At 36.9% G+C, this 23,969-nt stretch overlaps 1 protein-coding gene across 9 annotated transcripts in view; it reads left to right on the top strand.

Annotated features, from left to right (window-relative positions):
- Window positions 1–23,969, top strand: part of LOC101686034 (WD repeat containing planar cell polarity effector) — a 531,713-nt gene that overhangs the window by 333,565 nt on the left and 174,179 nt on the right. For all 9 annotated transcript variants that reach the window (XR_006606054.1, XM_045077902.1, XM_045077899.1 and 6 more), the window contains one exon: window positions 17,449–17,551. Coding sequence is in view for 8 of the 9 variants with exons in the window: in XM_045077902.1 (XP_044933837.1) it covers window positions 17,449–17,551 (103 nt within the window). In the remaining variant the exon portion in view is untranslated. The remainder of the gene's footprint in view (window positions 1–17,448; window positions 17,552–23,969) is intronic.

The raw sequence follows: 23,969 nt of genomic DNA, 5'->3' as shown, positions 1-23,969 counted from the left end.
TGTACTGTATGTTGGCTAATTAAGTAAATTTAAAAAAAAAAAAAAAAACTTCTGTTATTTCCTTCAAAATAAAAAAAAAATAATAATAAAGAAGAAAGACAAAATGTTCCAGAAACAATTTGTGAGCCACAGATTTTAAAGCCAACACTTACATCACTGCTAAAGATAAAGTCCTAGAGTTTGTAACTCACAAAGAAAACCATATTTTTATGGGCATGTTTCTTTCTCTTTGCTTTATATGAGTATATAAAAGTGCTTTATCATCTTAGATTAAGTCTTTGATATTCTTAAGCATTTGCTTTGACATAAGAACTTTAAGATCAACTTGTCAATTAAAACTTTTAAAATGATTTAAATTGTAATTCCACTGGATTTTACAGATTATTTGTGGTCAGAATTGGTCTTTATCACATATAACCTTTTCAGCCATAAGCAGGTGTGTCTGTATTTTTTAATCAAGTGTTCACTTATGTTGGTCAGTAATGGTTGGTACTTTCTTCTCAACTTTATTGCATATCTTTTGCTTATTTTCAGTGAATAGTTACATATAAATTATGCCAGAGAACAGAAAATAGAAAAAAGGCACCTAACTTATTTTATAAGGCTAGCATAATCTTGGTAGCAGTCAGGACTTGTTAGCTGTTAAGCCCAAGTAAAGTAATTGACTTTTCTTAAGTAAGAATACAGATGTGAAAGTCTTAAATAAAATAAAAGCTAGTTGAATACAGTAGTATATGTTTGTTATTACAAATTTCTTCATTGAATAATAAGGACCCATTGTGAAAGCATCATGACACTCTTAGATAAAAAGGAAAAAAACACATAATTATTTCAATTGGTGTACACTGAAATTGCTTCCAGTTTTTCATTGTTAAAAGTAATGCTGTCATTGCCAATCTTTAGACATACATTGTCACATCATTTCCTTAACATTTTCTATAAGTATATATAGGCAAATTTTAAATATTAATACATTGTTTAAGATGCATAATAAACAAACTTTTCCTGAGAGCATTCGTATATTAGATATTAAAGGCCTATAGACCAAGAAGCAAAATTGAGGTTATTATATAAGTACTTGTATATAACCAAAAAAAAAAAAAAAAGAAACCAAACTTCCATTAATCTTTATTAACTAAATTAGAAATGCAATAATTGAGTAGTGTTGATAGTATGAGTTTACAAATGTAAATAATGGAATTTTCTTTTGGGGGAATAACATTTCACTTAAATTAGGGCCAAAATTTGATGTCCCCTTATTTAAAAAAATCTATTGCAAACTGTTCATCTATTAATTCTGATCTGTGATTAGATTTTATGTATTTCACTTTTGCAAATTTCTTTCTTCATAGATAGATACTGCCACATATTAATATCAATTCATGGGTATGTGGTTTTAATTGACTATATTCACCTATTAAATGAATAGATTAATAGAATTTTTATGATTCTATTAACTAAAAGACCTAATGCCATTTAGCATGTTATTTTATTACAAATTAATCACTTCCAATTAAATTCCTCAGATGCATAAATGGACTTTGGAATATGGAAATTTCTGTTGCACTTACATCAAGGTTGAAAAACACTACTGTGGACCAAAATCAGAAAATATATTGCTGCAGGAATTTGTATAGAATAGAGATCTCCTTTTATTTCTTCACAATTCAGGAAATGTATAACACAGCCTGACATTACTTGCCAGTCAAAAAAATGGCAGCTATCACTGAAATTGCTTTATCATACTATTAAGTTTCATGTGTAAATACTATTTTGCCTTGCAGTTTTAGGTTGAAATATTTTTAAGTCTATAGCCATTTAAAATTAAATAAGAGTGGTGAGCTCAATTCTTCCAGCCATTTAAAAATGTAAACACCATTTTTAACTTGAGAACTATACAAAAGGCAGTCTATAATTGGCCCGTAGGCGATACTTTATGGACCCCTGCTCTATAAAGTCTTATATTCCCAGTAAATCTAAATGTCTGATTCTCCAAAACTGTAACCAGTAAATATTCCTTGTCATAATTTATGTTAATTCCAGTATAGTTAACAAACAGTGATATTTTAGTTTCAGGTACACCATACAGTGATTCAGCAATTCTGTTCATTACAGGTGCAAATCCTGACAAGCGTACTCTTTTTTTTAAATTTATTTATTTTCAGCATAACAGTATTCATTATTTTTTCACCACATCATCCGTGCCCTCTATAATACCCACCACCTGGTACCCCAACCTACTACCCCTCTTCCACTTCAAACCCCTCAGATTGTTTTTCAGAGTCCATAGTCTCTCATGATTCACCTCCCCTTCCAATTTCCCCCAAGTCCCTTCTCCTCTCTAACTCCCCATGTCCCCCATGCTATTTGTTATGCTCCACAAATAAGTGAAACCATATGATAATTGACTCTCTCTGCTTGACTTATTTCACTCAGCATAATCTCTTCCAGTGCCGTCCATGTTGCTACAAAAGTTGGGTATTCATCCTTTCTGATGGAGGCATAATACTCCATAGTGTATATGGACCACATTTTCCTTATCCAGTCATCCGTTGAAGGGCAGCTTGGTTCTTTCCATAGTTTGGTGACCGTGACCATTGCTGCTATAAACATTGGGGTACAGATGGCCCTTCTTTTCACGACATCTGTATCTTTGGGGTAAATACCCAGTAGTGCAATTGCAGGGTCATAGGGAAGTTCTATTTTTAATTTCTTGAGGAATCTCCACACTGTTCTCCAAAGAGGCTGCACCAACCTGCATTCCCACCAACAGTGTAAGAGGGTTTCCCTTTCTCTCCATCCCCTCCAACACATGTTGTTTCCTGTCTTACTAATTTTGGCCATTCTAACTGGTGTAAGGTGATATCTCAATGTGGTTTTAATTTGAATCTCCCTGATGGCTAGTGATGATGAACATTTTTTCATGTGTCTGATAGCCATTTGTATGTCTTCATTGGAGAAGTGTCTGTTCATATCTTCTGCCCATTTTTTGATATGATTGCCTGTTTTGTGTGTGTTGAGTTTGAGGAGTTCATTATAGATCCTGGATATCAACCTTTTGTCTGTACTGTCATTTGCAAATATCTTCTCCCATTCCGTGGGTTGCCTCTTTGTTTCGTTGACTGTTTCCTTTCTGACAAGCGTACTCTTAATCCCCTTCACCTATTTCACCCATCCCCACCATACGCCTCCACTCTAGTAACCATCAATTTGTGTTCTATATTTAAGAGTGTTTCTTGTTTTTTATCTTTTTTCTTTGCTCATTTTTGTTTTGTTTCTTAAATTCCACATATGAATGATATCATAAGATATTTATCTTTCTCTGATTTATTTCACTTACCATTATACTCTATAGCTCTATCCATGTCATTGTAAATGGCAAGATTTTTTTTTTATTAAAGGTTTTATTTACTAGAGAGTGAGTGAGACAGAGAGCTTGAGCGGGGGTGGGGGCTGGGGGGAGAAGCATAGGGAAAGGGAGAAGCAGACTCTCCACTGAGCAGGAAGCCCAATGCAGGACTCATGACCTGAACCAAAGGGGATCGTGACTTGAGCCAAGATCATGACCTGAGCCTAAGGAAGATGCTTAACCAACTGAGCCACCCAGGCTCCCCAAGATTTCATTATTTTTTTAATGACTGAATAATATTCTCCTGTGTGTATGTACCACATCTTCTATATCCATTCATCAATCAATGGATACTTAGGCTCTTTCTGTATCTTAGCTATTGTAAGTAATGCTGCATTAAACATAAGGTGCATGTAAAACCTTTGAGTTTGTGTTTTTTGCATTCTTTGGGTAAATAGTGGGACTGCTGAATTGTAGGGTAGTTCCATTTTTTATTTTTGAGGAACCTCCATACTGTTTTCCACAGTAGCTGAACTAGTCTGTGTTCCCTCCAGTAGTGCAATAGGATTCCTTTTTCTCCACATCCTCGCCAACACATGTTGTTTCTTGTGTTGTTGATTTTAGACATTCTGTCAGATGTGAGATTGCAGTTCGATTTGCATTTCTCTGATGATCAATGGTGTTGAGCATCTTTTCATGTGTGTGGTTGGCCAGCTATATGTCTTCTTTGGAGAAATCCATGTTCATTTCTTCTTCCCCATTTTAAATCGAATTTTTTGTGGGTTTTGGTGTTGAGTTGTATAAGGTCTTTACGTATTTTGGATACTAATCTTTTATCAGATATGTGATTTGCAAATATCTTCTCCCATTCAGTAGGTTGTTTTTTAGTTTTGTTGATTGTTTCCTTTGCTGTGTAGAAGTTTTCATTTTCATGTAGTCCCAATGGTCTATTTTTGCTTTTGTTTTCCTGGCCTCAGAAGATATACCTAGAAAAATGTTGCTATGACTGTCAAAGAAAGTACTGCCTGGGCTCTCTTCTAGGATTTTTATGGTTTCTGGTCTCACATTCATTTCTTCAATAGATTTTGAGTTTATGATTATGTCTGGTGTAAGAAGGTGGTCCAGTTTTGTTCTGTTACAGGTTGCTGTCCAGTTTTCCCAAAACTGTTTGTTGAAGAAACTGTTTTTTTCCAAAGGCATATTCTTGCCTCCTTTGTTGGAGATTAATTAACCAAGAACACCAATAAACATGGGTTTATTTCTGGGCACTTTAATCTACTCCATGGATCTATGTATCTGTTTTTGTGCCAGTACCATACTTTTTTGATTCCAGCTTTGTTAAAATCTGGGATTGTGATACCTCCAGTTTTGTTCTTCTTTTCAAGATTGCGTTGGCTATTCAGGGTGTTTCTTATGGTTCCATACTGATTTTAGGATTATTTGTTCTAGTTCTGTGAAAGATGCTGTTGGTATTTTAAAAAGGATTGCAATAAATCTGTACATTGATTTGGGTAGTATGGACATTTTAACAATATTGATTCTTTTCCTCCATGAGCATAAAATATCTTTCTATTTGTTTGTGTCATCTTCAGTTTCTTTTATCCATGTTTTATATTAAGGGTATTAACTCCTTGGTTAAATTTATTCCTAGGTATTTTGTTGTTCTTACTGCAGTTGTAAATGGAATATTTTTCTTAATTTCTCCTTCTGACACTATGTTTTAGTGTATAGAAAAGCATCAGATTTCTGTATATTGACTTTATATCCTGTGACTTCACTGAATTCATTTACCATTCCTAGTAGCTTTTTTTCGTAGAGTCCTTAGGGTTTTCTCTATATAATATCATGTCATCTGCAAATAGTCCGGGTTTTACTTCTTCCAATTTGGATGCCTTTTATTCCTTTTCCTTGTCTGACTGCTGTGGCTCGTGCTTCCAGTACTGTGTTGAATAAAAGTGGTGACAATGCATATCCTGATCTTAGGAGAAAAGCCTTTACAATTTCACCAGTGAATATGATGTTAGCTGTGGGGTTTTTTTATATATGGCCTTTGTTATGTTGCAGTGTGTTCCCCTAAACTTACTTTGCTGAAAGTTTTTTATCATGAATGGATGTTATACTTTGTCAGACCCTTTTTCTGCATCTGTTGATTTTTTTTTTTAAAGATTATATTTATTTGTCAGGAAGAGAGCACAAACAGGAGAAGTGTCAGGCAGAGGAGGCAGAGGGAGAAGCAGGCTCCCTGCTGAGCAAGGGGCCTGACATGGGCCTCGAACCCAGGACGCTGGGATCATGACCTGAGCCAAAGGCAGATGCTCAACGGACTGAGCCACCCAGCTGTCCTAATCATATGATTTTTATCTTTTCTCTTAATGTGATGTATCATGTTGATTGATATGCAAATATTGAACCACCCTTGAAACCCAAGAGTAAATTCCACTTGATCGAGGTGAACGATTTTTTAATGTATTGTTGGATTGTTTTGGTGATATTTTGTTGAGTATTTTTACATCTATGTTCAACAGAGATACTGGCCTGTGATTTTCTTTTTTTGTGGTGTCTTTATCTGGCTTTAGTATCAGGGTGATAGCAATCTCATAAGTGAAATTTTTATTTTAAATTATTTGTTTATTTATTTGACGGAGACAAAGCAAGAGAGGGAACACAAGCAGGAGGAGTGGGAGAGGGAGAAACAAGCTTCCCACCAAGCAGGGAGCCTGCTGTGGGGCTCGGTCCCGGTACCCTAGGATAATGACCTGAGCCGAAGGGAGATAGACACTTAATGACTGAGACACCCAGGGGCCCCTCATGAGTGAATCTGGAAGCTTTCCTTAGTCTTCTGTTTTTGGAATAGTTTGAGAGAATATGTATTAATTCTTCTCCAAATATTTGGTAGAATTTACCTGTGAGGCTGTCTGGTCCTGGACTTTTGTTTCAAGGGAGTTTTTGTTTGTTTGTTTGTTTGTTTTTAAAGATTTTTATTTATTTATTTGAGAAAGAGAGAGATCATAAGTAAGCAGAGAGGCAGGCAGAGAAAGAGAAGGAAGCAAGCTCCCTGCTGAACAGAGAGCCCAATGTGGGGCTCAATCCCAGGACCCTGGGATCATGACCTAAGCCAAAGGCAGAGGCTTAACCCACTGAGCCACCTAGGTGCCCCTTTTGGGAGTTGTTTGATTATAGATTCTATTTTGATTGCTGGTGATTGGTTGACTCAAATTTTCTGTTTGTTCCTGCATGACCCTGGGAAGATTATATGTTTCTAAGAACTTATCCATTTCTTCTAGATTGTCCAATTTGTTGGCATAAAATTTTTCATCATGTTTTCTTATAATTCTATTCTTTGGTGTTGGTTGTTATTATCTCCTCTTTTACTTATGATTTTGTTTATTTGAGCTCTCTTCTGAGTCTGGGTAAAAGATTATCAATTTTGTTGTTCTTTTCAAAGAACTAGCTCCTGATTTCATTGACCTGTTAACCTGTTTTTTTAGTTTCTGTTTCATTTATTTCCACTCTATTCTATATTATTTCCTTTTGCTGTTTGGGGCTTTGTTTCTTCTTTTCCTAGCTCCATTAAGTATAAGTTTAGGTTGTTTATTTGAGATTTTTCTTGCTTCCTGAGTTAGACCTGTATTGCTATAAACTTCCCTCTTAGAAGAGCTTTTGCTTCATCTCGAGGTTTTGGAATTTTATTTTCTTTTTCATTTGTCTCCATATAATTTTTTTTATTAATTAATTTTTTTAATTTTATAAACATATATTTTTATCCCCAGGGGTACAGGTCTGTGAATTACCAGGTTTACACACTTCACAGAACTCACCAAAGCACATACCCTCCCCAATGTCCATAATCCCACCCCCTTCTCCCAAACCCCCTCCCCCCAGCAACCCTCAGTTTGTTTTGTGAGATTAAGAGTCACTTATGGTTTGTCTCCCTCCCAATCCCATCTTGTTTCATTGATTCTTCTCCTACCCACTTAAGCCCCCATGTTGCATGACCACTTCCTCATATCAGGGAGATCATATGATAGTGGTCTTTCTCTGCTTGACTTATTTCACTAAGCATGATACGCTCTAGTTCCATCCATGTTGTCTCAAATGGCAAGATTTCATTTCTTTTGATGGCTGCACATTATTCCATTGTGTATATATACCACATCTTCTTGATCCATTCATCTGTTGATGGACATCTAGGTTCTTTCCATAGTTTGGCTATTGTGGACATTGCTGCTATAAACATTCGGGTGCACGTGCCCCTTTGGATCACTACGTTTGTATCTTTAGGGTAAATACCCAATAGTGTAATAGCTGGGTCATAGGGCAGTTCTATTTTCAACATTTTGAGGAACCTCCATGCTGTTTTCCATAGTGGCTGCACCAGCTTGCATTCCCACCAACAGTGTAGGAGGGTTCCCCTTTCTCCGCATCCTCACCAGCATCTGTCATTTCCTGACTTGTTGATTTTAGCCATTCTGACTGGTGTGAGGTGATATCTCATTGTGGTTTTGATTTGTATTTCCCTGATGCGGAGTGATATGGAGCACTTTTTCATGTGTCTGTTGGCCACCTGGATGTCTTCTTTGCAGAAATGTCTGTTCATGTCCTCTGCCCATTTCTTGATTGGATTATTTGTTCTTTGGGTGTTGAGTTTGCTAAGTTCTTTAAAGATTCTGGACACTAGTCCTTTATCTGATATGTCGTTTGCAAATATCTTCTCCCATTCTGTCAATTGTCTTTTGATTTTGTTAACTGTTTCCTTTGCTGTGCAAAAGCTTTGGATCTTGATGAAATCCCAATAGTTCATTTTTTCCCTTGCTTCCCTTGCCTTTGGCATTGTTCCTAGGAAGATGTTGCTGTGGCAGAGGTCGAAGAGGTTGATGCCTGTGTTCTCCTCAAGGATTTTGATGGATTCCTTTCACACATTGAGGTCCTTCATCCATTTTGAGTCTATTTTTGTGTGTGGTGTAAGGAAATGATCCAATTTTATTTTTCTGCATGTGTCTGTCCAATTTTCCCAGCACCATTTATTGAAGAGGCTGTCTCTTTTCCATTGGACATTCTTTCCTGCTTTGTCGAAGATTAGTTGACCATAGAGTTGAGGGTCTATTTCTGGGCTCTCTATTCTGTTCCATTGATCTATGTGTCTGTTTTTGTGCCAGTACCACGCTGTCTTGAGGATGACAGCTTTGTAATAGAGCTTGAAGTCCGGAATTGTGATGCCACCAACGTTGGCTTTCTTTTTCAATATCCCTTTGGCTATTCGATGTCTTTTCTGGTTCCATATAAATTTTACCATTATTTGTTCCATTTCTTTGAAAAAGATGGATGGTACTTTGATAAGAATTGCATTAAATGTGTAGATTGCTTTAGGTAGCATAGACATTTTCACAATATTTATTCTTCCAATCCAGGAGCATGGAACATTTTTCCATTTCTTTGTGTCTTCCTCAATTTCTTTCATGAGTACTTTATAGTTTTCTGAGTATAGATTCGGTGTCTCTTTGGTTAGGTTTATTCCTAGGTATCTTATGGTTTTGGATGCAATTGTAAATGGGATTGACTCCTTAATTTCTCTTTCTTCTGTCTTGCTGTTGGTATAGAGAAATGCAACTGATTTCTGTGCATTGATTTTATATCCTGACACTTTACTGAATTCCTGTATAAGTTCTAGCAGTTTTGGAGTGGAGTCTTTTGGGTTTTCCACATATAGTATCATATCATCTGCAAAGAGTGATAGTTTGACTTCTTCTTTGCCGATTTGGATGCCTTTAATTTCCTTTTGTTGTCTGATTGCTGAGGCTAGGACCTCTAGTACTATGTTGAATAGTAGTGGTGATAATGGACATCCCTGCCGTGTTCCTGAACTTAGCTGAAAAGCTTTCAGTTTTTCTCCATTGAGAATGATATTTGCGGTGGGTTTTTCATAGATGGGTTTGATGATATTGAGGTATGTGCCCTCTATCCCTACACTTTGAAGAGTTTTGATCAGGAAGGGATGCTGTACTTTGTCAAATGCTTTTTCAGCATCTATTGAAAGTATCATATGGTTCTTGTTCTTTCTTTTATTGATGTGTTGTATCACATTGACTGATTTGCGGATGTTGAACCAACCTTGTAGCCCTGGAATAAATCCACTTGGTCGTGGTGAATAATCTTTTTAATGTACTGTTGAATCCTATTGGCTAGTATTTTGTTGAGTATTTTCGCATCTGTGTTCATCAAGGATATTGGTTTGTAGCTCTCTTTTTTGTTGGGATCCTTGTCTGGTTTTGGGATCAAGGTGATGCTAGCCTCATAAAATGAGTTTGGAAGTTTTCCTTCCATTTCCATTTTTTGGAACAGTTTCAGGAGAATAGGAATTAGTTCTTCTTTAAATGTTGGTAGAATTCCCCGGGAAGCCGTCTGGCCCTGGGCTTTTGTTTGTTTGGAGATTTTTTTTTTTTTAAGATTTTATTTATTTACTTGAGAGAGAGACAGTGAGAGAGAGCATGAATGAGGAGAAGGTCAGAGAGAGAAGCAGACTCCCCAGGGAGCTGAGAGCCCGATACGGGACTCGATCCCGGGACTCCAGGATCATGACCTGAGCCGAAGGCAGTCGTCCAACCAACTGAGCCACCCAGGCGTCCCTGTTTGGAGATTTTTAACGACTGTTTCAATCTCCTTACTGGTTATGGGTCTGTTCAGGCTTTCGATTTCTTCCTGGTTCAGTTATGGTAGTTTATATGTTTCTAGGAATGCATCCATTTCTTCCAGATTGTCAAATTTGTTGGCGTAGAGTTGCTCATAGTATGTTCTTATAATAGTTTGTATTTCTTTGGTGTTAGTTGTGATCTCTCCTCTTTCATTCATGATTTTATTTATTTGGGTCCTTTCTCTTTTCTTTTTGATAAGTCAGGCCAGGGGTTTATCTATTTTATTAATTCTTTCAAAGAACCAGCTCCTAGTTTCGTTGATTTGTTCTATTGGTTTTTTGGTTTCTATTTCATTGATTTCTGCTCTGGTCTTTATGATTTCTCTTCTCCTGCTGGGCTTACGGTTTCTTTCTTGTTCTTTCTCCAGCTCCTTTAGGTGTAGGGTTAGGTTGTGTACCTGAGACCTTTCTTGTTTCTTGAGAAAGGCTTGTACCGCTATATATATTCCTCTCAGGACTGCCTTTGGTGTGTCCCACAGATTTTGAACCGTTGTATTTTCATTATCATTTGTTTCCATGGTTTTTTTCAATTCTTCTTTAATTTCCCAGTTGACCCATTCATTCTTTAGAAGGATGCTGTTTAGTCTCCATGTATTTGGGTTCTTTTCAAACTTTCTTTTGTGGTTGAGTTCTAGCTTTAGAGCATTGTGGTCTGAAAATATGCAGGGAATGATCCCAATCTTTTGATACCGGTTGAGTCCTGATTTAGGAACGAGGATGTGATCTATTCTGGAGAATGATCCATGTGCACTAGAGAAGAATGTGTATTCTGTTGCTTTGGGATGAAATATTCTGAATATATCTGTGATGTCCATCTGGTCCAGTGTGTCGTTTAAGGCCTTTATTTCCTTGCTGATCTTTTGCTTGGATGACCTGTCCATTTCAGTGAGGGGAGTGTTAAAGTCCCCTACTATTATTGTATTATTGTTGATGTGTTTCTTTGATTTTGTTATTAATTGGTTTATATAGTTGGCTGCTCCCACGTTGGGGGCATAGATATTTAAAATTGTTAAATCTTGTTGGATAGACCCTTTGAGTATGATATAGTTTCCTTCCTCAACTCTTATTATAGTCTTTGGCTTAAAATCTAATTGATATGATATAAGGATTGCCACTCCTGCTTTCTTCTGATGTCCATTAGCATGGTAAATTCTTTTCCACCCCCTCACTTTAAATCTGGAGGTGTCTTCGGGCTTAAAATGAGTTTCTTGTAGGCAACATATAGATGGGTTTTGTTTTTTTATCCATTCTGATACCCTGTGTCTTTTGACAGGGGCATTTAGCCCATTAACATTCAGGGTAACTATTGAGAGATATGAATTTAGTGCCATTGTATTGCCTGTAAGGTGACTGTTACTGTATATGGTCTCTGTTCCTTTCTGATCTATCACTTGTAGTCTCTCTCTTTGCTTAGAGGACCTCTTTCAATATTTCCTGTAGAGCTAGTTTGGTGTTTGCAAATTCTTTCAGTTTTTGTTTGTCCTGGAAGCTTTTAATCTCTCCTTCTATTTTCAATGATAGCCTAGCTGGATATAGTATTCTTGGCTGCATGTTTTTCTCGTTTAGTGCTCTGAATATATCATGCCAGCTCTTTCTGGCCTGCCAGGTCTCTGTGGATAAGTCTGCTGCCAATCTAATATTTTTACCTTTGTATGTTACAGACTTCTTTTCCCGGGCTTTTTCAGGATTTTCTCTTTGTCACTGAGACTTGTAAATTTTACTATTAGGTGACCGGGTGTGGGCCTATTCTTATTGATTTTGAGGGGCGTTCTCTGAACCTCCTGAATTTTGATGCTCGTTCCCTTTGCCATATTGGGAAAATTCTCCCCAATAATTCTCTCCAGTATACCTTCTGCTCCCCTCTCTCTTTCTTCTTCTTCTGGAATCCCAATTATTCTAATGTTGTTTCGTCTTATGATGTCACTTATCTCTCGAATTCTCCCCTCGTGGTCCAGTATCTGTTTGTCCCTCTTTGCTCAGCTTCTTTATTCTCTGTCATTTGGGCTTCTATATCACTAATTCTTTCTTCTGCCTCATTTATCCTAGCAGTGAGAGCCTCCTTTTTTGATTGCACCTCATTAATAGCTTTTTTGATTTCAACTTGGTTAGATTTTAGTTCTTTTATTTCTCCAGAAAGGGCTTTTATATCTCTCGAGAGGGTTTCTCTAATATCTTCCATGCCTTTTTCGAGCCCGGCTAGAACCTTGAGAATTGTCATTCTGAACTCTAGATCTGACATATTACCAATGTGTGTATTGATTAGGTCCCTATACTTCGGTACTGCCTCTTGTTCTTTTTTTTGTGTTGAATTTTTCCGTCTTGTCATTTTGTCCAGATAAGAGTATATGAAGGGGCAAGTAAAATACTAAAAGGGTGGCAACAACCCCAGGAAAATATGCTTTAACCAAATTAGAAGAGATCCAAAATCATGAGGGGGGAGAAAGGGGATAAAAAGATGTTCAAAAAGGAAGAATGAAAAAAAAAAAAAAAGAAAAAAGAAAATAAAAGAATTTTAAAAAAAAGAAAACACCTAAGAAAAATGTAAAAAACAAAATATATATATATTAGATAAACTAGTAAAAAATCGTTAAAAAAGAAAAAGGTAACAGTTAAAAAATTTTACCCGAAGGCCAGGAAAAAAAAAAAATGAAAAAGAAAAAACATTAAATTAACTGCAAGACTAAAAAAAAATCACAGGGAAAAAGCCATGAGTTCCGTGCTTGGCTTTCTTCTCCTCTGGAATTCTGCTGCTCTCCTTGGTATTGAAACCGCACTCCTTGGTAGGTGAACTGGTCTCGGCTGGATTTCCTGTTGATCTTAGGGGGAGGGTCCTGTTGTAGTGATTCTCAAGTGTTTTTGCCCCAGGCGGAATTACACCGCCCTTACCCAGGGCTGGGGTGAGTAATCCGCTCAGGTTTGCTTTCAGGAGCTTTTGTTCCCTGAGCGCTTTCTGTAGTGTTCCGGAGGACGGGAATACAAATGGCGGCCTCCTGGTCTCCGGCCCGGAGGAGCCGAGAGCCCAGGACCCCACTCCTCAGTGCGCCCTCAGAGAACAGCGCCCATTCACTCCCGTCTGCCCGACCTCCGGCCGCGCTCCGAGCTCACCGAGCCTGCGACCGGTTCAAGGTAACACCGAGCTGCGAGCTTACTGTCGGCTCTGTCTCTGTAGCCGGCTTTCCCGTTCCAATACCCGCAAGCTCTGCGACACTCAGACACCCCCGATCCTTCTGTGACCCTGCAGGACCTGAGGCCACGCTGACCCCGCGTGGGCTTCGCCCCGGTTTAGCCTCTGGCACGATGTCCCTCAGACTTTTAAAAGTCCTGATTTTGTGTGTCGTTGCTCCGCCGCTTGCCGGGAGCCGGCCCCTCCCCCCGGGGTCTATCTTCCCGTCGCTTTGGATTCACTTCTCCGCCGGTCCTACCTTTCAGAAAGTGGTTGTTTTTCTGTTTCCAGAATTGCTGTTCTTCTCTTCGATCCGCCGATGGATTTTCAGGTGTTTGCAATCTTTAGATAAGCTATCTAGCTGATCTCCGGCTAGCTGAAGTAGTCTCAGCCTGCTACTTCTCCGCCATCTTGACTCCTCCTCTCCATGTAATTTTTTATATCCCCTTTGATATTTTGGTTGACCCACTCATTTCTTAATAGCATATTATTTAATTTCCATGTTTTTATGTTCTTGGTATTTTTTTTCCTTGTGTCTGATTTCTAGTTTCATAACATTGTGACCAGAAAAAAATGCATAATATGTGTTCAATCTTTTTGAATTTGTTGAAATTGTTGTGGCCTAACCTTGTGATCTGTTCTGGACAGTAATCTGTGTGCACTTGTAACAAGTGTATTCTACTATTTTAAGAATGAATGTTCTGAATAGATCTGGTCCAGATCCATTGGTTAGATCCATCTGGTCCAGTGTGTCATTAAAAACCAGTGTTTCTTTGTTGACTTTCTTTGTTGATGATCTATGCACTGATGTAAATGGGATGTTAAAGTTGTATCACTATCAATTATTTCCTTTATGTTTATTAGCTGTTTTATGTATTTAGGTGCTGCCGTTGTGGGTGTGTAAATATTTACAATGATTATACCTTCTTTTTGGATTATTCCCTTTATGATTATACAGTGTCCCTTTTCCTTTATTACAGCCATTGATTTAAGGCCCATTTTGGGGGGGCGCCTGGGTGGCTCAGTGGGTTAAGCCTCTGCCTTAGACTCAGGTCATGATCCCAGGGTCCTGGGATTGAGCCCCACATTGGGCTGTCTGCTCAGCAGGGAGCCTGCTTCCCTCTCTCTCTCTGCCTGCCTCTCTACCTTCTTGTGTTCTCTGTTGAATAAATAAATAAAATCTTTATTTTAAAAAAGCCAGTTTTTTTCCCCAGCATAAGTATTGCTACCTTGGCTTTCTTTTCACATCCATTTGCATGGTAAGTGCTTTTCCATCCCTGCAATTTCAATCTGCATGTTTCTCTGGTCTGAAATGAGTCCCTTCTAGGCAGCATATAAATGGGCCTTGCTTTTTTATCCATTCCATCACCCTGTCTTTTGATTGGAGCATTTTGTCCATTTACATTTAAAGTAATTATTGATACTTTTTGTCATTTTATTACTTGTTTTATGGCTATTTTTGTAGTTCTTCTCTGTTCCTTTGTTCTCTTGCTCTTTTCTCTCATGGTTTGCTTGCTTTCTTAGCTATATACTTGGATTCCTTTGCCTTTATTTTCCACATATCTTATTGCTAGTTTTTGATTTGTGGTTACCATTATGTTTATATTTAACATCTTTTGTATATCTGTGTTTAGTTGATGGTTGCTTAAGTTTGAACCCATTTTAAAAGGACTACATTTTTACTCTTTTTCCATCCCTATTTTATGTATATGGTGCCCTACTTTACATCCTTTTATTCTGAGGCCCTTGATTGATTTTTATAGATTTTTAAATTTTAATGCCTTGTTGCTATCTACTTTTCTTTCTCTTGCTTATGGTTTTTCCTTTCTACTCAGAGTCTCCTTTAACATTTCTTATAAGGCTGGTTTAGGATGATGAATTCCTTTAATTTTTGTTTGGAAATTCTGTTTCTACTTCTGTTATGAGTGATTGCTATGCTGGATAGAGTATTCTTGGCTGCAAGATTTTTTTGTTCAGCACTTTGAATATATCATGCCACTTCCTTCTAACCTACAAGTTTCTGCTGAAGAATCACTGATAGTCTTATACGATTTCCCCTGTATGTAACTGCTTTCTCATGCTGCTTTTAAAATTCGTTCTTTATTTTATTTTATTTTATTTTATTTTATTTTTGCCATTACAATTACTATGTGTCTTGATGTGGACCCTTTGGGTTGTTTTGGGGGAAATCTCTGTGCCTCCTGAATCTATATTTCTGTTTCCTTCCCCAGATTTGGGGAGTGTCCAGCTATTATTTCTTAAAATAAATTTTCAATCCCCTTTCTCTCTCTTCTCCTCTGGGATTCCTATAATGTAAATGTTGTTATGTTTGCTGAGGTTGTTGACTTCCATTTTTCTATTTTCATTTTTCATTAGTTTTTCCCCTCTCTCTCCAGTCAGCTTGATTGCTTTCAATTACTCTCTCCTGCAGGTTCCTGATCTGTTCTTACACTTCCACTAGTCTTCATCTAGTGTATTTTTTTATTTCAGTTATTGAATTCTTCATCTCTCATTGGTTCTTTTTTGTTTCCTCTCTTTTTTGAAGGTATCATTGAGTTCTATTTTTCTCAGTCTATTGAAGTCTAGTGAGTGTATCTTTATGACCATTACTTTAAATTCTCTATCAAGTGTATTACTTATCTCCATTTCATTTAGCTCTCACTGTTATTCTGTCTTGTTCTTGTGTCTGATGTTAGGGTCTGTTTCTCTCTCCTCTCCACATCTGCATTGTCCCTCCTTCCTGGGGACAGTCCTGTGGGTCCATTCGGTTCCTGACAGCATCTCCACCTTTCCTGCCCTCTTTATTGTGACTTCTCTGCATTTACCTGTAGAGAGTCTGGTCTGCCAGTCTTTGGATCATTTCCTGGGTTACTTACACTGATGGGGGTGTTACATAGTTGTATTCACAGGATGAGGTGAGCTTATGATCCTCCTATTCTGCCATCTTCACTGAAGTCTCTGCAACCAGTGAATATTCTGAACTTTTAAAAATTTAAACAATTTGAAATTACACTTTCCCAATTGCATTTATTTGAATATTAATAAAGTGAAATATCTCTCTTGAGTATAGGCCATTTGTATTTCTTCATTGTAAACTGGTTGTTTGTATTCTTTCTCCATTTTTTTAGAGATTTATTTATTTATTCTAGAGAGAGAGGGAGAAGGAAAGAGAGACCTTAAGCAGACTCTCTAATGAGCAGAGAGCCCAGTGTGGGGCTCGATCTCACAACACTGAAATCATGACCTCAGTTGAAATCAAGAGTCAGACAATTAACTGACTGAGCCACCTAGGTGCCCCTTTTTCCATTTTTATCGCACTAGTATTCCCACAATCTTTTGCACACCAAAAATAGTTCAAAATAGTTTTTAGTGGCTATACGTACTTTAGTATTATTTTATGCTGCTTTCTCCCACACATCCAGTCCAAGACTCCTTCCATATACAAAGATATACCATTGCCTAGCAGAACTGTTTTTTTAATCTTCTGTACATATATGCACCATATACTAATTCTGTCTCTTTTTCTCTATTTTTCCTCTTATTTGTCCTTCAAGACCCAGATCAAGGACCAGTTCCTTCTCTTTAGCTGCAGAGCAAATATCTGTACAAATATCGGTTATAAAACCTATCACACATGATGTAATTAACTGTTGTTCACAATGGTCTGTCTCCCCACTGGACTGACAGCTTCCTGAGACATGGAACTATAATTGACCCCTATATCCCAGAACAATGCCTAACACTTAGTAGGCGCTGATTATTTGTTGACTGTAAGAGTTCAAGATCAGTAATATGAATAATGTTAACAAAATAGCATGTGCCAGATATATAAGTATCAGAGACAAATTTGTATAGTTGTATTTCTTGCAAAATGCTTATCATAATATGATATATAATTTAATTTTGAAGAAGTCATCTTGGACATTTAAATCTCACCAAAGAACATAGCAATAAATGTTTTTATTTCCTAACAAAACTGAGTATGTCAAACCTTTGGTTTAAAAACTTGTCTTTTTCCCTGAAGAATTAAAATAACTTAAGTAATGTTATTAGGTATAGTTATAATCTACAATTTAAGAAAATTTGCTTATATTAGCAAAAAAAAAACAGAGAAATAAAACACAAAAAATTATTCATCAGCCATGTCTGTTTTGTAATCGGAACAGTAAGCTCTTTTGTTCAAAATCTTCTTTGTAACCTGACCAACATTCATTTGGATTAATCTTTTATTTTGCTTTATTTCCAAAGGATATCCATTACTTTGCACTAGATAAGGGTGAATTGGCACTAGCTGAAGTGGCAAGAAAAAGAGCTAGTGACATTGATGCAGAATCAATAACCTCTGGAGTTGGTAAGAATTAATGCTGGTTTTTTTAAATGCTTTTTGTTTCAATCAATACTTACTCAGTATCATTTTATATTTATGTTTGTAAGGCATAGTTGATTAATTTGCATTGCTTTCTTTGTAAAGAAAGTGACTTTTAAAAAAGAATTAAGCCTGGGTAAATAGTACAATATGGATATGTAAGTGGGAACTGTGTTGATATAAAATTAATAATCACTGATTAATCACCATTTAGCAAAAAGTCAAAAAGGCACTGTTTTCATAAGACTTTTGGGGATGTATTTATCATAAGTGCAGTTATTAATGTTAGCCGACACATAAATTTATATAGTTATTTATACACATAGACATGTCATATCTCAAAAGAATTCTGTTCTATATCAAAGTATTTAACATGGAATTTTAGGTTTGATGGTGACTTGTTTTCTTTTAGGAGCTACTAGTCATTTTACAGTGTTGTCTTCCAAAGAAGACCAATCAGAAACCTAAATTTAATCTAAAGGTCCACTCAAAACTTTACAATATATAAAAATGATAAGTTTTACAAACTATTACAATAGCAACATGAGCTTCTTTTTCTAAACTTAGCTTGTCTAGTGTGACTAAATCTGGAATTACTGATCTCTGGACTTTCCAATTCCTATTCTTCCTGGTATTTACTATTTCTAGATTAGGCAAAGGACCCTCAGAATTGTAATCTAATTCACTTCTTTGTGGAACTCCTAAGAAATGAAGTTTTAATAGATTTCCACTTTGTAAGTTTGCCTCAAATTATTATAACAAGCCTCTCTATTGATTATCATCTTTGTTTTTACAATGCTGTTGGCATCCAAAAGGAGCAGTTGTCTGCTTTTCTTTAACAATGGAGGTTTTGCATTTTAAAACTATTTAAAGTTACTAAGGGTGAAAAGGAAGGTGAAGAAATTATCACACAATTTCAGAAAAATTAAGAAACTCCACTATTCACCAGTATACTTTCTGTGCCCTGTGAATGCTTTGATTGGATTACTATACCCAGCTGATAGTTCCTAGCCAAAGAGCCTTTTTGAGCCCTGCCTCATTTCTGACAAATATCTTTCTTCATTGAAACGGTTCCTCCCCACTTTTCAGCCTTTTTTTCAGACCTTACCCTTTGACCTTGATTACTTTCCCTTAACAAAGATACCATTCAGTCACAACAGTAACTATCAAGAGGTGACCATTCAGATGGATGTTATACTCCACTTTTATTCTAGAAAACTGGGGAGACTCCCATTCAAAATTAGAAAAGGAATTAGGAAAGAATCTCTAGTTTCTTAACGGTAGTTTGTCTAGTTCTTCCATATAGCCCACATCATGCTGGGGAAAGCTAGTTTTCTCTCAAGTTCCTTCAAATTTAGTTCAACTCTGTTCTCTCAAACATTTCTGAAAGCAGTTGAGTTTTTGGCTTTCAAAAGTGTTCTTTGATGCAAGCAAGAAGATATATTGTGTAAAATAACAAGAGTATTCAAGTTGAAGTATTTCAAGGGCACCTGGGTGGCTGAACAATTTGAAAGTTTTTTATTTAAACTTTTTATTATAGTATAATATACATACACAGAAGCATACAAATGAAAAATCTTGACTCAGCAGATTTTCACAAAGTAAACATTCTTGTAACCATTATCCAGAGCAAGGAACATACATTACCAGGACCATGCATGGCGTCTTATATCCACTTTAAGATACTGTATCCCAGCCCAACTGTCTTTACTTACAACACTATAGATTAGCTTTATTTTTCTTTCAAATTTTAAATAAGTGAAATATATATTATTCTTTTATTTTGGACTCCTTTCACTCAACTTTATGAAGTTCCTTTATATTGTTGTATATGTTTGTAATTCTTTTTTATTGCTATGTAATAGTAATCCAACAGATGAATATATACAATTTTATTCATTCAATGCCAGATATTTGAGTTCTTTGAAGTTTGGGGCTCATTGTGAATAGTGTTGCTATGAATGTACTTGTGTTTGTCTTTCAACAGATGTATATACAGATCTACTGGGTATATGCTTAAAAGGGTATTTGCTGAGACACAGGATTTATTTGTACATTTAGCTTTAGGAGTGTAGGAGAGAAAAAAATTTTCCTCTATCCTTCAAGGTTTTTCCACCAGGACTAAAAATCAAATTTACACAAGACTGATTAATAGAGACACTAATGAAGTACTATATCTTGGCTACTTTTATTTAAATTAAAAAAAAATCCAAGGGAAAAAAAGACTAATTAGTAGAAAACAAAACATGGATTAATAATATATATTCGTTCTGTATATATGGGAGAGACCCAGAAAAACTGAGTATCTCACCAAACTACCTGAAGCCATCACCTTAAATACCGTCTCTATCTAAAGACAAAAGAAGATGGTATAGGTAGAGGATCAGTTATGGGAGGTTACCATGAAGGGGGAAAAAAAACAGTAAAAAGGCTAAAGTTGTCATGCAGATTAAGCTCATGCCTTCTCCACTGATAGCAGTTTCTAAGCATCTAAGAGCCACTCCCTTCTTCCTGATACTGAAGGAGATACCCTTAGAAATAGAGATTTCCCCTATACATGGAAGTGTCTCTTAAGGAAGGGAAACAAGGATTTCAGAGATATTCTGTGTCTACAGTTTTTGAGAAAATACTAGCTTAGAATAATCAGTATGCCAAAAAGGCATATCTTTTTTTAAATCAAGTTTATATATTCTTATTTTTTAAAGTCTTCATTTAAATTCCAGTTAACAGGGACAACTGGGTGGCTCAGTCGGTTAGGCACCTGCCTTCAGCTCAGGTCATGATCCCAGGGTCTTAGGATCAAGTCCCACATTGGGCTCCTTACTCATCAGGGAGCCTACTTCTCTCTCTCCCTCTACCTGCTTCTCTGCCTGCTGGTGCTCTCTCTCTCTCAAATAAATAAATAAGATCTTTAAAAATAAATAAATTCCAGTTAACATACACTGGTGTAATATTAGATTTCTTTCTTTTTAAGGCTGAATAATATTCCAGTGTGTGTGTGTGTGTGTGTGTGTGTGTGTGTGCGTGTGTGTCTGTGTGTGCGTGTATTACACCCACACATACATACATATACCACCTATTTTTTTAAAAATTTTTTTTTATTTTTTTATAAACATATAATATATTTTTATCCCCAGGGGTACAGGTCTGTGAATCGCCAGGTTTACACACTTCACAGCACTCACCAAAGCACATACCCTCCCCAATGTCCATAATCCGACCCCCCTTCTCCCAACCCCCTATCCCAGCAACCCTCAGTTTGTTTTGTGAGATTAAGAGTCACTTATGATTTGTCTCCTTCCCAATCCCATCTTGTTTCATTTATTCTTCTCCTACCCCCTTAAGCCCCCATGTTGCATCACCACTTCCTCATATCAGGGAGATCATATGATAGTTGTCTTTCTCTGCTTGACTTATTTCGCTAAGCACGATAACTCTAGTTCCATCCACATCGTTGCAAATGGCAAGATTTCTTTTCTTTTGATGGCTGCATAGTATTCCATTGTGTATATATACCACATCCTCTTGATCCATTCATCTGTTGATGGACATCTAGGTTCTTTCCATAGTTTGGCTGTTGTGGACATTGCTGCTATAAACATTAGGGTGCACATGCACCTTCGGATCACTATGTTTGTATCTTTAGGGTAAATACCCAGTAGTGCAATTCCTGGGTCATAGGTCAGTTCTATTTTCAACATTTTGAGGAACCTCCATGCTGTTTTCCAGAGTGGCTGCACCAGCTTGCATTCCCACCAAAAGTGTAGGAGGGTTCCCCTTTCTCCGCATCGTCGCCAGCATCTGTCATTTCCTGACTTGTTGATTTTAGCCATTCTGACTGGTGTGAGGTGATCTTTCATTGTGGTTTTGATTTGAATTTCCCTGATGCCGAGTGATATGGAGCACTTTTTCATGTGTCTGTTGGCCACCTGGATGTCTTCTTTGCAGAAATGTCTGTTCGTGTCTTCTGCCCATTTCTTGATTGGATTATTTGTTCTTTGGGTGTTGAGTTTGCTAAGTTCTTTATATTTGGACACTAGCCCTTTATTTGATATGTCGTTTGCAAATATCTTCTCCCATTCTGTCAGTTGTCTTTTGGTTTTGTTCACTATTTCCTTTGCTGTGCAAAAGGAAATAAAATCCCAATAGTTCACTTTTGCCCTTGCTTCCCTTGCCTTTGGTGATGTTCCAAGGAAGATGTTGCTGTGGCTGAGGTCGAAGAGGTTGCTGCCTGTGTTCTCCTCAAGAATTTTGATGGAGTCCTTTCGCACATTGAGGTCCTTCATCCATTTTGAGTCTATTTTCGTGTGTGGTGTAAGGAAATAATCCAATTTCACTTTTCTGCCTGTGGCTGTCCAATTTTCCCAACACCATTTATTGAAGAGGCTGTCTTTTTTCCATTGGACATTCTTTCCTGAATTGTCGAAGATTAGTTGACCATAGAGTTGAAGGTCTATTTCTGGGCTTTCTATTCTATTCCATTGATCTATGTGTCTGTTTTTGTGCCAGTACCATGCTGTCTTGATGATGACAGCTTTGTAATAGAGCTTGAAGTCTGGAATAGTGATGCCACCAACGTTGGCTTTCTTTTTCAAAATTCCTTTGGCTATTCGAGGTCTTTTTTGGTTCCATATAAATTTTAGGATTATTTATTTGTTCCATTTCTTTGAAAAAGATGGATGGTACTTTGATAGGAATTGCATTAAATGTGTAGATTGCTTTAGGTAGCATAGACATTTTCACAATATTTATTCTTCCAATCCAGGAGCATGGAACATTTTTCCATTTCTTTGTGTCTTCCTCAATTTCTTTAATGAGTACTTTATAGTTTTATGAGTATAGATTCTTTGCCTCTTTGGCTAGGTTTATTCCTAAGTATCTTATGTTTTGGGGTGCAATTGTAAATGGGATTCACTCCTTAATTTCTCCTTCTTCTATCTTGTTGTTGGTGTAGAGAAATGCATATGATTTCTCTGCATTGATTTTATATGCTGACACTTTACTGAATTCCTGTACAAGTTCTAGCAGTTTTGGCGTGGAGTCTTTTGGGTTTTCCACATATAGTATTATATCATCTGTGAAGAGTGATAGTTTGACTTCTTCTTTGCCGATTTGGATGCCTTTAATTTCCTTTTGTTGTCTGATTGCTGAGGCTAGGACCTCTAGTACTAGGTTGAATAGCAGTGGTGATAATGGACATCCCTGCCGTGTTCCTGACCTTAGTGGAAAAGCTTTCAGTTTTTCTCCATTGAGCATGATATTTGCAGTGGGTTTTTCATAAATGGCTTTAATGATATTGAGGTATGTGCCCTCTATCCCTACACTTTGAAGAGTTTTGATCAGGAAGGGATGCTGTACTTTGTCAAATGCTTTTTCAGCATCTATTGAGAGTATCATATGGTTCTTGTTCTTTCTTTTATTGATGTGTTGTATCACATTGACTGATTTGCGGATGTTGAACCAACCTTGTAGCCCTGGAATAAATCCCACTTGGTTGTGGTGAATAATCCTTTTAATGTACTGTTGAATCCTATTGCCTAGTATTTTGGTGAGAATTTTCACATCTCTGTACATCAAGGATATTGGTCTATAGTTCTCTTTTTTGATGGGATCCTTGTCTGGTTTTGGGATCAAGGTGATGCTGGCCTCATAAAATGAGTTTGGAAGTTTTCCTTCCATTTCTATTTTTTGGAACAGTTTCAGGAGTATAGGAATTAGTTCTTCTTTAAATGTTTGGTAGAATTCCCCCGGGAAGCCGTCTGGCCCTGGGCTTTTGTTTGTTTGGAGATTTTTAATGACTGTTTCAATCTCCTTACTGGTTATGGGTCTGCTCAGGCTTTATATTTCTTCCTGGTTCAGTTGTGGTAGTTTATATGTTTCTAGGAATGCATCCATTTCTTCCAGATTGTCAAATTTGTTGGCATAGAGCTGCTCATAGTATGTTCTGATAATTGTTTGTATTTCTTTGGTGTTAGTTGTGATCTCTCCTCTTTCATTTATGATTTTATTTATTTGGGTCCTTTCTCTTTTCTTTTTGATATGTCTGGCCAGGGGTTTATCAATTTTATTAATTCTTTCAAAGAACCAGCTCCTAGTTTCATTGATTTGTTCTGTTGTTTTTCGGTTTCTATTTCATTGATTTCTGCTCTGATCTTTAAGATTTCTCTTCTCCTGCTGGGTTTAGGGTTTCTTTCTTGTCCTTTATCCAGCTCCTTTCGGTGTAGGGTTAGGTTGTGTACCTGAGACCTTTCTTGTTTCTTGAGAAAGGCTTGTACCGCTATATATTTTCCACTCAGGACTGCCTTTGGTGTGTCCCACAGATTTTGAACCATTGTGTTTTCATTATCATTTGTTTCCATGATTTTTTTCAATTCTTCTTTAATTTCCTGGTTGACCCATTCAT

This window comes from Mustela putorius, unplaced genomic scaffold (assembly GCF_011764305.1).
Source record: "Mustela putorius furo isolate JIRA1106 unplaced genomic scaffold, ASM1176430v1.1 tig00000224_pilon_pilon_pilon, whole genome shotgun sequence".
In the NCBI taxonomy this organism is placed as follows: Eukaryota; Metazoa; Chordata; class Mammalia; order Carnivora; family Mustelidae; genus Mustela; species Mustela putorius.
Note: the sequence above shows the minus strand (reverse complement) of the source record. Positions and strands in the feature narration are given on the sequence as shown.